This window comes from Capra hircus, chromosome 22, assembly GCF_001704415.2.
Source record: "Capra hircus breed San Clemente chromosome 22, ASM170441v1, whole genome shotgun sequence".
Taxonomy (NCBI): domain Eukaryota; kingdom Metazoa; phylum Chordata; class Mammalia; order Artiodactyla; family Bovidae; genus Capra; species Capra hircus.
Genome location: NC_030829.1, coordinates 14,499,878 through 14,515,065, shown reverse-complemented (window position 1 = coordinate 14,515,065; position 15,188 = coordinate 14,499,878). Strand labels below are relative to the sequence as shown.

Sequence of the window (15,188 nt, the reverse complement as noted above, 5' to 3'; positions counted from 1 at the left end):
CCACCCCACTTCCTCATCTCTGCCCAGGGAGAAGAATGTCACAGTCCCCAACAGGGCTGTGGGTAGAGTCCCACAAGATTGCTCCAGAATCAGAATTTCTTAGTGTCTCTTCCAGCTTGTCCCCCTCACCCTGGGACAAGGTCTTGGCCCTCAGTTTCCCTATGGGCCAAATGGACTTTGGCCCCCTCCCCTGATGACTGTAAGGTTTCTTGCAATAGGGTTTTGGGGAGACCACAAATGTGTTGGGGGTTCCCCTTATTTCCTTCTTTTAAGGAGATTCCTGTCTGGCCCCTAGGCACCAAGGGTGTGACTTTAACCATTGCTCTAGACAAGTCAATCCCACTGTAAGCACGTGACTCCAAAGAGGGACCACAATCTTAAATCTCATACCTTTTCTTTTAAACAGATATATGAACAACTGTATCATGCTCCATAATAGATCTGTGTTACTTTCCATATGTCAGCTTTTAAATGACTTGTGCTTAGTCACTCAGTTGTGCCCGACTCTTTGTGACCCCATGGACTGTAGCCTGCCAGGCTCCTCTGTCCATGGGGATTTTCCAGGCAAAAATACTGGAGTGAGTTGCCATGCCCTCCTCTAAGGGATCTTCCCATCCGAAGGATGAAACTTGGGTCTCCTGCATTGCAGGTGGATTCTTCACCATCCGTGCCACAAGGGAAGCCCAAGAATACTGGAGTGGCTAGCCTATCCCTTCTCCAGGGGATCTTTCTGAACCAGGAACTGAACTGAGGTCTCCTGCATTGCAGGCGGATTATTTACCAGCTGAGATACCAGAGAAGTCCTTTAAATGACTTACTAGCTCATATTTTTTACCCTAGCTGACTGGTAGAGTTAACATTCCAAGATGGAACCCACATTTCTCTGTGTGGCCTTCATGCTAATGGCTCATGGGTGCGTGAGGTCTGGGTGCTGGGTCACATGCTTCCCCTCTTGCCCCAAAGTGTCGAAAATTCTCATGGTGCTTTGTCTTAAGGGATTTGTGTTTGTTTCATCCTGCTGGGGCATAGGAACAAGGGTGGCCAGAGGGATCCCGCAGGTGGACTCTGGAAGAGGAATCCGGGGTTTGGCCACCCAGCTTGTGCCCCACCGCTGGTCTTTCTTGCTTTGTTGGAGCACATTTGTCCCAAGGGGACCTTCCCAGCTTGTTGTCCTCAGTCACAGGGTGTGTTCTGCCTTCTGGTGCTTCCCCAGCCTTGCCTGCCTCTTCTGCCCATTTTCAGCTGCCATCACCCCCTCAACCAATTTTAGTTAAACCCAATGGCTCAGCAAGTAAAGAATCTGCCTGCAAAGCAGGAGACGCAGGAGACGCGGGTTCAACTCCAGGGTTTGGAAGATCCCCTGGAGAAGGTCATGGCAACCCACTTCAGTTTTCTTGCCAGGAATATCTCATGGACAGAGGAGCCTGGCAGGCTAAGGCCACAGGGTTGCAAAGAGTCGGACATGACTGAGGCGAATGAGCATGCACTCCTCAATGTGAAAGCAGAGTGGATAGTGAGTAGTAGACATCGGAGTTACTGCCTTCTGTCATTCTTTACAACTCCTCCGGTGGCACATCCTCGTCGTGTCTGGGAAATCATGTCCTTCCCCACTCCTAGTCCATAGGTTCTGATGAACCCTCTCTCAGGGGATCAACATGTAACCAGACTTAAGCCAGTTAGAGTGTTCCTGGCCATAGTGCCTGGCACACGGTCCAATTCACACTCCTCAGAGCCAGGAAGCTCATTCCTGGGACCTCGGATTAAGCAATTAGGTAAGTGGATTTGTCTTGCCCACTGGACTGGAAACCTCAGAGGATGCAGGGGCTAGAACTACCTGGTTGCCAAGTAGAACCCAGTGATGACAGCTGCATGTTACGGCAGGAAAAAGAGATGGAGAAAAATGGGATCTTCTTGACATTATCTGAGCCCTTAAATGTAGCCATGCCTGAAACCAACCCTGCTTCCAGCAACATGACTCAATACCCTTCTGTATGGCTGAAGCCAGTTGAGTTTTCTGTCCCTGTAACAAAGAGTCCAGACTTGTGCTCTGAGACTAGGACCAAGGATGCCCTCATTTGCTGAGCCTTCTTCTTCTTCTTTTTTTTTTAAATAATATTTATTTACTTAGTTGGTTGCACTGGGTCTTAGTTCCGGCACGCAGGATCTTTAGTTGCAGCGTGTGAACTCTTAGTTGTGGCATGTGGGATCTAGTTCCCTGAGCAGGGATCAATCGCAGGCCCCCTCCATTGGGAATGGAGTCTTAACCACTGGACCACTAGGGAAGTCCCTGCTGAGCCCTCATAAGCCTGGGCTATGGCCTTGCTGTTTGCCAGGACACCTTTGTTTTCCGATCACTGAGGGCACCCCTGGGCTCCTGGCAGTTTCTGCTTGCTACTCTCTGAGGGTGCAGACTGCGGGGCTAACTTCTCTAGGCAACTCTGCTCCCCCAGAAGCACAGTAACAGAGTCTCTCCTCAGAGCACTATGTGGAAGCAGGGCAGGAGCCCTTGGGGTCGCCTGGGATATCTCTGAGTAAAGTGGAGGTGGTCTAGAAGAAGAGTTCTGCTTTCACCACGGCCGAGTATTGGGCCCCATCTGGAGAATGGTAGAGGAAATAGAGACCCAAAGAGGGACCAGAGGTCAGTCAGCAACGCACATTCCCCAAGGGACCTAAGTCTCCGGCCACTGGTCTGGACAGCATCAATCCCTCTCTGTGGCCTTGCCTCGGGCCATCTGGTCAACCATCGCCCTTTGGAGGACAGGGCCAGGGCAGCTCCCTCTAGTCTTATCACTGAGGAATTCGGGCAGACTTTGAACTTCCTCTTCTATATACTTCCCTATTCTAAACATCCTCATTATCCCGCTGGACTCCAGACACACAAAATTAGAAAATTCCCAGCCAGATACAGCCAAGTCTACTGGCCCCAGGGAAGGGATACAGCCGGTGTGTGGGATTCACAGAGAATGGACAGTAGTGGTGGGCCTTTGAGGTTGTGTAAGAGTCTGATAATTAGAGGTGGAGTAAGGACATTCCAGGAAGTAGGAACAGTGTGTGCAGAAGCACAGATGCAGGAAAATGCCTAACACAGTCAACTTTGCAAGAAGTCTGATGTGGCTTCAGTAAGGGGTGCTGGAAGCATCAGGAAATGAGTTTGGAGATGTGGACAGGGGCCAGGCCTCATCAGTTCCTGCTTGGACTAGTGCAGAAGCTTTCAGCCCCACCACCTGCAACCTGAGGGATCTTTGTAAACCATGTGTCTTCATTCTCATTCTCCTGCATCAAATCTCTGATGGTCCTAGGAGTCAAAGCCCATACATCAAAATGGCATCCCAACCCTCCCAAACCCCACCACTGCCTACATCTCCTAACTTGTCTCCTCTATTTCACGTGGAGTGGAGAAAGTGGGGCTCAAAGGCAGTCCTACCTTGTTGTTTAGTTGTTCAGTCATGTCCGACTCTTTTGCAACCCCATGGACTGTAGCCCACCAGGCTCTTCTGTCCATGGAATTCTCTAGGCAAGAATACTGGAGTGAGTTGCCATTTCATTCTCCAGGGGATCTTCCTAGACTAAGAATCAAACCTGTATCTCCTGCTTGGAAGGTGGATTCTTTACCAGTGAGCCACCTGGGAAGCCTTCACTTTGCAGTTGGGTTAAGATGAGAGTTTCAGGCCAGTCTAGTTCCCCAATACCTTCTCTGTGACAGGCATTCCTGTGCCCAGAAGAAGGGACTCAGGCAAGAATGAAGCAGTCCCTAGCATCCTTTCAGTTCTGATCCTGTGTCTCCTGCCATCTTGCTGGCTGCATGTGGGAGGTAACTGCCTGGGGATTTGCAGTATAGTCCTGAGTGTCTGGCTGGGGGTCTGGATTAGCCATGTCTTGTTAATTCCACCTGCTCAGGATGCCCCTTCCTGTCTGTTCCCACTGTAAGGGGCTTGGGAGAGAGCCTTGCTTTCTCCTCCTAATGGGGGCCCCCTGAGATCTGGGGTAAAGGCTGAGATGGTGCTGTTAGGTACTGGGGGCTCAGCAAGAGGGGGGTGAGCCCACCTCAGGTGTTGGAGGCCATACCCAACTCCCCTCAAGGGAAGCTTGAGACCACAGTTACTGGCCTGGATGAGAAGAAGCCCCCGCTTTACCCAGGGCCAGAAAACTATGGCAGAAGAAGCCAAGGGAGGCAGAAGCAGGGTGGTGGGGGCACGTGAGTCCCTCCGAGGAGCAGCTAGTCTCCGAGAGCATCTAAAATGCCACAGGCTGGGATCAATGAAACAAGAGAAAGAAATTCCTGCCTCTAAGGTACCGAGCACTGGGGGCTACCATGGATGATCTGTGTTTCTGAGGTTTGTCAAAGGAGGGCTCTCTCTCTCTCTCTCTTTTTTTTTTTTCCTGCTAGGGATAGTTGGAAAAAGCCATGGAAAGGGAGCAGAGAGAGCAGGGGCTCCCATTACCATGTTACATCCCATGATTCACTTAAGCCCCTCCCTACCGCCACTGAAATAACGGAGCATCAAAGGGTCATGAGGGGAAACTGAGGACTCAGAGAGAAAGCAGTGTGATCAAAGGTACATAAGACCACAAACCAGCTTCCCGGATGTCCCCTTCATTTTGGTTTCTGTGTTTGAACTGGTGAGGAGTTGCAGATCTTGTAGTCAAGGAAGAAGTGAGGGTGGAGAGGAGAGGAGGAGGAGGAGGAAAGAGTCGGGTCAGGCACAGGAAGTGAGGTAAATCATGGGATCCAGAGGTCACAGAAAAGAGGAGAAATAGGCTCCCGCCTTTTCAGAGGGCACTAAAGGAAGTAGAGATGATTATCTTAGTGGGAAGAGAAACAGGGGCATCTGCTGGGCTGATGGGAAGGTATAATAGCTTGATCTGGGTGGTGTCTACACAGGTGCACATGTGTGAGACAATTCCCTGATATCACTTCTGATGTGTACATCTCATTAATTAAAACCTATCTCTAAAGTCCCAGGGCAGCATGTGGCATGCCATAGCCACTTTGGAAGAAGGAGTTACTCTTATAAGATGGCATAGCCTAGATAAGTCCACGAGTTCTGGAAGCAGACTCTTGGCCACTTCCTGGCTGGGCAAACTTGGGCAAGTCACCTCAGTTCACCTGTAGAATTGGCAACCATGACAGCACCACTTACATCAAGGTTGTGTTGAGAGTTACATGCAAAGGACACAGGGGGATTGACAAGGGTTACCAGTTGTTGCCAAAGCCCCAGCCCAGCCCCACATGCCCAGATGCCAGCCTAGTTCCAGCATGATAGCCCTGCAGAATCCCAGGCAGCCTGAATGTCCTTCCCACTCACAAGTGGCAGCAGTGTCCACCAGAGGAGAGGTCTCAAGCCTGGTTCTCCTTTGCCCCCTATTGCTGTGATTTCTCTTACCCTACCTGTATTTTCACATTCTTTGGCCAATAGTCCAAAGCCTCCCGTCTCTGCAAATCCTGGGAAGGCTGGACATTCCTGATGGTCCAGTGCTTAAGACTCTGTGCTTCCAATCCAAGGGGCAAAGGTCTGACCCCTAGTCTGGAAACTAAGATCCCACATGCCATATTTTTGGTGGCACAGCCAAAAAATAAATAAAAATCCTGGGGAAGGTTGAACTCTAGGGAGTAGTAGGAGGATGGAGTGAGAAATTGTGTTGGGGGGTTGAGGGTAAGAAAAAGAGGGAGACATAGGGACACAAGCTTGGGTCTCAGGCAAGAAAGAACTTTCCGCAGTTCAAGGTGATACCAGGATAAGGGCTCTCATTATTAGGAGAATGCAAAGGAGTTCAGCTTGGTGTTAAGCCTGGACCCATTAAAAGGCCCTTCTTGTGAGGCTTACTGAGGGCCACGAAGCCTTTCAGATTTTTTTGCAGAGGATCACCATGAAGAGGGCCTTTCCTACCTTTGTTACCATGAGGTCACTTTGCTAAGCAGGGGCAGTAGGGACTCAGGCTTCAATCCTCTGTCTTTTGAAAGTCATCCTGGTTACCACTGCAGAAATAACACTCAGCTTCAAATATGGTGTCTGTGGGTGATGTTGGTGTCTGATCAACCACAGAAAGCAGGGCACCAGCACCTGGAGCCGTGAGTCCTTGACATGTCGGCTGGTGACCTCTTCCTCTCCCCTCACCCCTCCTACCCTCCCCTGGGCAGGAAGAACTTGTTTTCAAGATGGCCGGAGGCACTTCCTGGGCAACACAGACCTTCACATCATGAACCACATGAGAGGGGGTGCAGATAAGATTGAGCCCTGTCTGGTGAAATCTAGCCTGCTGCGCAACCAATTGCTCAAGGCCCCCTGCTCTTCCTGTCACCCACCTGCCAGCTCGCTGTACAGTCCCATCATGGCAAGGCAGGAAAGTTCCTTGCAGTAAACACAGCACCCCTCCTCCCCCTGACAATATCACCACACATCTTGTGATGCTTGATTAAATGCTAGTAGGGGACATCAGCTACTGAATATCAGCTATTAAGGAATCCCTGTTCATTTTGTTAGGAGTGATGATGGCATACAGGAAAACACCCTTGATTTTAGAGATGCATCTTAAAACAACTTGCTCTATGATATCTATAACATAATTTCAAATACTTCAACCAAGAGAGCAAATGGTGCAAATATTAATGGTTAATGACTTTCAAATCTAGAAATTTGGAGTGGACAAACACTGGAAATTCCTATACTGCTGTTTTGGTGACATCGCTCCCGGAAATGGGCATTTCCATGTTCATGATACTACTTGCTCTATGTGTTTTTATATGCTTGAAAATGTTCACAATAAAAGTTTTAAAAAACCCATAATGTGGCAGAGAGATTAGATTGTATTTCTTTTTCTTCTGAAATACATCTAAGGCATGTGAGAGAGTTCACACACACTGCATTTTCCTTGGTACAGCGAGAACAGCTTTGTGTTGGGGAGGTCAGACAGGAAAGGGAGGAGTCTAGGAGGTTGAGAAGATGGAGCAAGGAGGAAGGGATGAGGCTCTGTCTAGTCCCCAGACCCCATTCCTGCATCCACAGCCAGAGGGGCACAGTGAGGAGCCCCTGTAAGTGGCTCCTCAGGCTGGATTGCCATGAGGCTGCCACCATGCAGAAGGGCCCATCATCCAATCCTCCCTAAGAGGATCTGTCACCTGCCTGGGCCTGGAACCTCATGCCCCATATTGTCTGGCCACCCAAGAGGACATACCACCCCCTGTGCCCAGGATTCCTGCCTTTGCTGGAAACCCCTGGGCAAGGGGGACAGAGAGAGCTGAAGAAGGGTCCATAAGGCTCCCAGGCTGGGGATCCAGAGGAAGGAACAATCTGCCACATAGTTCACACAGCACTTTCATATCCTTCAACCACAGAAGTCCTGACTGGAAGGCCAAGCCCTTTTCATAGTCAGTTGTGAGGCTGGGGTGAGATGGGGTGGGATGGGGTGGGGTGGGGAAGACGTGGCTCCAGCCAAGGTGGAGCTGGCCTCTTTTCCCATTTCTCCTGCATGTTGGGCCAAGGGTTCTCACTCTCCTTTTTTTGATGAGGAAACAGAGCCCATTCCACAGAGAGGAAACATGTTCTCCACGTCAACTGGCCATAGAGTGTGCTGAGGACACAGCTCAGGCTACTCATCTTGGAAGCTCTAGAAATGTCTGGAAAGATAGATGTCAGGGCAGCATGGGATGGTGGAAACTTCAGAAGGGAGCTCGATCTTCCAGCACAGCCCTGCCCACCCCTCACCCCTGGGAGCCTTGGGCAGGCCTAACTGACACGCTCACTTGACTTGAGGAGACTTGACCCCTCTGTAGCCGTGTTTCCTAAACACCACAGGTGGCCGGCTAGGGGCCAGGACTGCTGGGTAGCCATGGAAGCTCCTGGAGCAGCTGGAAGCAGATGGCTGGGGCAGGATGCCTATGGCAAGGTGAAGCTTTCAGGAGACGGTCAGTAAGGCTCACAGCGAAGTCAGAGGAACCAGGCCTCTCTGAATCCCTGGGCCAACCCAGCCTCTGGGAGATGGGGTAGGGGGAGCTGAGGGCTTCCTCCTCCTTCTGGGGACAGGCCCATTTGTCCTGCCAATAGAGGCTGTCTCATAGGCTCAGGTGGAAGACTGGATCATTTGGCCAAACTCTTTAGGGACTGCCCTGCCTCCTCCAGGGAGCTTTCCGTGACTGCTACTATGAGTGACCATTGCCCCAGTTCTGGAAGGCTGCAGCCCACATCTGGCTGGGCTGGTTCTCCTGGGTCACTGGCTCTGCTCTCTGCTACCAGCTGGAGAATCTTCCCAGGGCAGGGCATGGGGCTGCCCCTTCTCTATGACACCTCTTGTCTCCGCCCTTGGGCAGGGCACTGGCCTGAGCAGTTCTGCTACCAATGAGGAGCTCCTGTGCCTACTCTCCAGGGGTAGGGGCAGTGGAAAGCTTGAAGGGTGGCCTTGGAGAAGACTTCCTCTTCTGAGACACTGGAGGTTTTCTTTCCTTTTTTTGCTTCCCTGTTCAGAAATTTCCTCTTCCCAGGCTGAGGTCAGGGCTCCATAAACAGGAGTGATACGGCCTTGGGTCTTCAAACTGAACTTTGCAGCTGCCATTTTATGACTCTGATAACACACTACCCCCCTTCCCCAAGTCTGGCTGAAGCAGGATTGCCTGGTGTCTATTTGGTGTGGGAGCAAGTGGTGGCTTGTGCGGAGAAGGGAAAAGTAGAGAGGGAAATAGGGGCCCCTCATTCCAGCCTGCTCTCACCGACTCCTGGGTGAGTCCCTTCTCCTCCCTCTGCAGGCCCAGCCCTGCACTGGGCTGCAGGGGACATGGGAGGGTGAGAGACCTTAGGCCTTGATCCCATGGGGTGGTCAAAAGGGCCCAGGCTAGGGTTGAAGAGTGAGGTCAGAGTGGGAAGGGCTCAGTGGGTTGGAACAATCAGGGAAGGCTGTCTGGAGGAGGAGCTGGAGTTGGGAACTAACCAAATAAGATGTGGAAAGACAGGGGAGGGTAGGCATGGCAAGGGCCAGGCTTGAACTGTCTTAGGAGGTGGGGGGCAGATGTTGCTGGAAACGGGACCCCACTGAAACCAGCCTGCCCCTAGACTGAGAAGCCTCCAGCAATGGGAGAATGTGGTGCCAGTGGTGGTCCCAAGATCCCTGGTTCATCCATGGAAAATTTGAGTGGTCAGAGCTCAGGGGTGGGAGAGCCAGAGGGTTGCTGGTGAGGCCTGGAAGCTCTGTTACCTTGAGAGGCTGTGTTTCCAGAGTGTGCCTTCAGGGCCAGAACTTGGTGGGGCTTTGAGAGCTCAGGAGGTGGGTCTCACCATAGCTATCAGTGAGAGAAGAATTATGCCAATTGTCATAATGTCTGCTCCCAGGACAAGCAATGAGCATTCCAGCCCATGTGTGCAGCACGTTAGCGAGATGGAAACAGAGATTCCTGCCCTGGTGGAGGTGATGGTCAGGGAGATACTCATGGGACAGAAGAGACTATAGATGACCCATATACTCCATCCACCCACCAGCCAACCTGGAGCTGGTGCCAGACCTGGAACCCACAGGTTTAGGCTCTGCCCAAGCAACAACCACAGATTCCTCAAGTTCCAGGGGAGGGATAGAAAGAAATCAGCTTCAGTCCAGGTCTGATGGGTGGGGGACAGGTGTGGCTCTGATATCTTTGGGCCTCACTTTGCCCATCTGTAAAATGGGCTTGGGTAGTCTTCAGGTCTTCCCTGATCTTACAGGAAGTTGACCCATGCATCTCCTGCCTCAGCCTGAATCTGCCCTGCAACCCAAGTGAGTGTCCCCACTCCACTAGGCACACACATGGGCACACCCACACATGGGGCACATGGGTACCAGGGGCACACACACACATACCCATGCGGAGATGAAGCAGAAGTGCAAGGAAGAGGGTGGCCACTGCTTCTTGGTTGTTTGCTCCCTTCCCATGCACGTGTCTGGCCTTCTCCAATAAACACCACCCCAACTCCTCATTGCCCACCACCTTCCACCTTGGGCATCATATCTTTCAACTCTGCTCAGTGGGAGGGCACAGGAAGGGTCTGCCTGCCAGTCACTTGATCCCCAAGGCCCCTTCCGGGGTGGGGGGGGCGGTGCTCAGTGCTTGGTCTGCTGCTGAATGTCACTCTTACAAGTAACTTAATGCCCCACAAACACCTCCCGGCGGGCAGAGCACACAACGACGACCCTCACAGCCTCCCCCTAACCTACTGTCTACCAGACCTTTCATTTCAGTTGGCCCGCAGTCCCCGACCCTGCATTCACTGACTTCGCCAACCCACAGCCGTTACACGCAAGGCAAGTTTGGAGCTAGCTCTTTCCCGCCGCCCCTCTACGAGTGTCCCAGATTCTGACGCAGAACGGGCTCCAGGCTGCGCGGGAAGGGACTAGGCGCGAGGGAGACCCTACGCCGCCCTCGGGTCTAGATCGAGTCTCAGGCGCAGCGAAGACGAGACCGCATGCTCCGCGCCCCTTATCCCCTCCACACAGACGTGAGCACACGGCCGGGCTCCCGTCACCCCAGCTCCACCCCCAGCTGCCGGGACTCCGGGCTGCCCGGCGGACACTCACCGCGGGGCCGAGGACGCAGACGAGGGCGCCGGTCAGCACGCAGAACCAGCGGGCAGGCGGCGGGCTTGTCGGGCGCATGGTCCGCCCCGAGCCGGCGGCCGGCGGCCCCGCGCCGGTAACTGGCAGGCGGGCGGCGCACCACGCGGCCGACGGCGGGGAGCCTGACACAGTGGCGCTGCCTAGGTGGTCCTGGCGCTATGAGGCGGCGCTCCGGGCGGGGGCGTGGGCGGGCCCTGGGGGCTCGTCTGACGGGCGGCGGGTCTAGCCAATGGCTCGGCAGAGGCGGGGCGGCCGCGCAGGTGTGGGGCGGGGCTGGGGGGCGCCCTGGCTAGTAGGGAGTCTGCGCGCTCCCCCCACCAGTCTCACACTTCAATCCTCAACCGCGAGGTGTGGGTAGACTTTCGTCCCTTGGGACCGCATCTCCGGGAATCCGGAGAGCCCAACTGCCCCATTTTTCTGTGCGTGGCTCACGACGTTTCCAAGAGCCTGACTGCGATCTCCCATTCCCGCACGCCCCTTGAGCCCCACCCCAGGGCGCTCTGCTCTTTCACCTTTAGAGCCACCTGCTCTAGGATGCCTCCCAATCTTCCCATTTTTCACTTCTGCACCTCGGAGGGTAGGTGCAGGCGGGCCGGACTACAAGACAAATCGTGACTTCTAATCCCTCAGGCTGAAGGCCGAGACTTTCTTAAGGTTCTGGGCTGCAAGTGCCCCAGAAAAGTGGGGCTCACTGTTTGATCCATTTTCAATCTCCCCAACTCATCCCTCGCGCGGGAGAGGCCACACGAAGGGAAGTTACGGCGCAAGTGAGGCCCGATTATTTGATCCCTCGTGCCTTCCTCGAGCCCTGGCGACCTAGTAGGGCGCGCTAGATACCGGCTGTGCTCTCGGATCATTCATGACCAGTCGAGGGTCGTGCTTCAGGAAGGATGGCATGTCCGCGCCCTCGCGCGTCTCGGGCCGGAGCACCTCCGAAAGAAGGCAGAACCTAAGTTCTAGCGCCATCGCGCGGAAAAGGAAGGTCTGTTTCCCAGCGCGCGAGTCCAGAACCCGCGCATCCGACCTGAAACAACCGGAGTCCTTCTCTTCCCGCCTTCCCTATATTACAGCTTGGGAAACCGAGGTACAGAGAAACGCCCGGACCTGGGCCGCCTGCCTCCGATGCCTCGCTTCCAAGATTCTGCGGCTGACATCGGACCATCCAGTCTCCACCGTGCATCCTCAGGGCTTGGTTTATTCGTCCTTAGAATGAGGCGCAGGTTCTTGGCGCAGCGCCCTGAAAGGTCTCCTTCTTGTGGACCAAATGCAGGTGGCTGCCTTGCCCTCTTTCCAAGGGTTCTAGAAGGTGAGATCGAGGCTGGAGGTGGCGGTGGTGGCAGTGGGATAGGGTGGCTGGTGAGTGACTGTGATAGGAGTTAGGGGAGGGCGGTTTTTTCTGGGGGGGGGGGCGGAGAGGGCTGCGCATCCCTGGGCGCTTGCGGGATATGCGGCAGCTTGAAGGAGATGCTATTCCAGGCGCTGGGTGACCCGCAGGTGCGACGGAATTCCCTGCGGACCCACTGGGGTTTTCCTCCCTACAGCGCGGGGAACTCTGGCCACTGATGGAGCAGGATAGAGTTATAGAGAGACAAGGGAAAGCCAGGAAAGGATGAGCGTCCAGCCCCTTCTCGATTTGGGCTTATTTGGATACTAGCATTTGCTTTCTCTCTCCCGCCCTCCCTTTCCTTCTTCCCTTCCATGTCTACTCATCTTCTACTCTCTCTCCTCCCTCTCTCTCTACACTTCTTCCCTCCCATCCTCCCTTCGTCTCATATTCATTAATAGTTTGCTATGTGCCAGACTCTGTGTTGTGCAGCAGGGCACAGAGATGAAGCCAGCAGCATCTCTTGCCTGGGAAGGACCTGGGGAGCTATTGTACTCCCCCTAGATTTCCACCTCCTTCCAGTGGAAATATAATCAGTTATATTTAATATAACTATTAAACATAAACCATTATAAATATATAAACTATTAAACTATGGAAATATAATCAGTTAGCCTGGACAGAAGTGCTTCCCCAGACTAGAGAACTGTGGAGATGCCTTTGCCCTGGCCATTCTGGCGCTTGAACTCAATTCCTCCAGGGAGGAAGTGTTTGAAGAGTGAGTCATCAACCATCTCCTCAGCCATTCTCACTTCTGGAGGCCAGATTAGGCTCAGGGGTCAGAGGTCCTTGCCTCTCCCTGTGCCCAGCCAGCACCCCCACTCAGGCCTCAGTTCTCTAGCAAGGCAGTGGAATTTTGTCCTCATTCTGGAGTGTCACCTCTGCTGACACAGTGCCCCAGGAGTCCTAGATGGGAACGGCAAATCCATGAGCTTTGGTTCTCATAAACCCTTTCCCATTCTGCACACACACACACACACACACACACACACACACACACACACACACCACCTGATCACCTGCAGAATAATGCTGATGAAGTTCCACAGTTAAGGCATGTCCTTTGGCCTGCTGAAGTTCTGCTCTCTCTGAGGACAGATAGCTTGGGTACTTGAGAATGCATTTGAGGAGGCTGAGCATTGGGGAATATGAGGGAGTCAGCCAGACCCCACTTGGGGCTTCCCTGGTGGCTCAGTGGTAAAGAATCCACCTGCAATGCAGGAGACAGCTTCAGGAGACGTGGATTTGATTCCTGGGTTGGGAAGATCCTCAGGAGAAGGAAATGGCAAACCATTCCAATATTCTTGCCTGGAAAATCCCATGGACAGAGGAGCCTGGTGGGCTACACAGTCCATGGGGTGGCAGAAGAGTCACATGTGACTTAGCAACTAAACAATAACAACAAAAAACAAAGACCCCACTTAGCCAAGTGACTCTTGGTGAGGCCCAGAATGGGGGCAGAAGCGGGAGGGGGGAAATGGAAGTGAAAGTGAAGTCACTCAGTCGTGTCCGACTCTTTGCGACCCTGTGGACTGTAGCCTACCACTCTTCTCCATCCATGGGATTTTCCAGGCAAGAGTACTAGAGTAGGTTGCCATTTCCTTCTCCAGAGGATCTTCCCAACCCAGGGATCAAACCCAGGTCTCCCGCATTGTAAGCAGTTGCTTTACCATCAGAGCCACCAGGGAAGTCCTGGGAAAATGGAGGAAGGGTGGAAATCTGACAGCTCCCAGTTGGGGGTGGCTGCTCTCCTCTCTCCTGGAGGGTGTCCACATGACACCCCCTCCTTAGCTGGAGGGCTATGTGGGCAGGCTGGTGGCAGTAAGAGTGACTGGCAGGGCCCCTGGATGCCCTTGCAGTCCTCAAACTCCCAGGAAGGATGCGGGTGACTAAGGAATGATAGTTTCTGTGTAGATTCTTTACAATGAAAATTACTTCTTTGTTTTTTCAGAATTGTTCTCCCAGGAGACCCACCCTTCCTTACCTAGCAAAAGGCACAAAACAACTTCAGAAGTGAAAGAAGGCGCAGGAAAAGGAAAATAGCAAAACCAAACAAAAACCTGAAAAATTCAACCATGAGTCAGTTTGACCTTGTTTTGATCAGTTATGTTCCTGCATGTCCAGTTCTATGTCCTGAGGCACTGAGAGGTCTCCCAGGGGCCTACTCCTGGGGAGTCCTTGGGATCTGATGAAACCATCCTTTCACCTGCCTAATGGTCTGGGGAAGCTTCTTGGGCTGGGGAGGGGTATCAGAAACTGGAGGTGTGTGGGGGTGAGGAGCAGGGAGACAGACTACTTGAGGGTATGGGAAGCAGAGACTCGAATCTCCACTCCCCATCCCCCACCCTATCTGAAGGCTGAGTGCCTCTGGAGTTGGCCTTTGCCAGGTTTGGGAAGGGGGCTGCAGCCACCTCCCGCTCTTTGCTCTCTCCTGTCCTCTTGAATGGATTTCTCCAGGAGTATTCTGTTCTGAGATTTCTCCTCCTGGATCCCTGGAACCAGTCTCCAGTCTCTGGCCCAAGCCCCAGCTCCCTTCTGGATGCAGGAATCCAAGGAGTGCAAGGGTGTAGGGGGAAAGAGAGAGAGTCACTTGCCTTTCCCCGTGATGACAGGCAAGGCAGGAAAGAATCTGCAGTTACTCATTTGGAGCCTGCCTGGCTTCCTGGCTGCCTGCCGCATCCTAGCAGCGGGTGCCACTCTTGCCTCCCCCAGTCTTCTCCCACCTCCTGGAGTCGAGTCGTGCATGCACTACTTGAAGTCTCCCTGCTCAGGCACTCACAGCACTGTCTGGCCTTCATGGTAGGAACCAGGAACTGGCCTGGGGAATCACTGCTCAGGATGCCCCTTCCAGAGCCGTCCACATTGTTGGGTGGATGCAAGCAAGCTTTGCCCTTTCTGAGTTTCTGAGTTGAAGACATCTCCATCGAGAGGGACTGCCCACCACTTCCCCAGCAGATACTTATTAACTCCAAGCTGTGCTTTGGTGGAAGGCAGGAGAGGCCCGTTGCTTAAAGAAGCAATAATCCCTTCATCTTGTCTGTAACAGCTTGCAGGGAATAGTATTCCTTCATCCCTCTTGTATCACCACCTCCACTGACCTGGCCCTGTGATAAGTACTGGGGATGTCACAGTGACTTAAGACACTGGCGACCCCTCTAGGGCAAACTAGCATTGCTTGAGTGGGAGACTGGAGGGACGTTCTCATGATGCTGCAGCTGCACTAGGAAAATAA

General features: G+C 53.1%; 1 protein-coding gene across 2 annotated transcripts in view; it reads right to left on the bottom strand.

The window, feature by feature from the left end:
* The window catches only part of VIPR1 (vasoactive intestinal peptide receptor 1), a 31,230-nt gene extending 20,513 nt beyond the window's left edge, over window positions 1-10,717 (bottom strand). For both annotated transcript variants that reach the window (XM_018038430.1, XM_018038431.1), the window contains exon 1: window positions 10,534-10,717. In XM_018038430.1, the coding sequence (XP_017893919.1) occupies window positions 10,534-10,611 (78 nt within the window). In that variant the 5' untranslated portion in view covers window positions 10,612-10,717. The remainder of the gene's footprint in view (window positions 1-10,533) is intronic.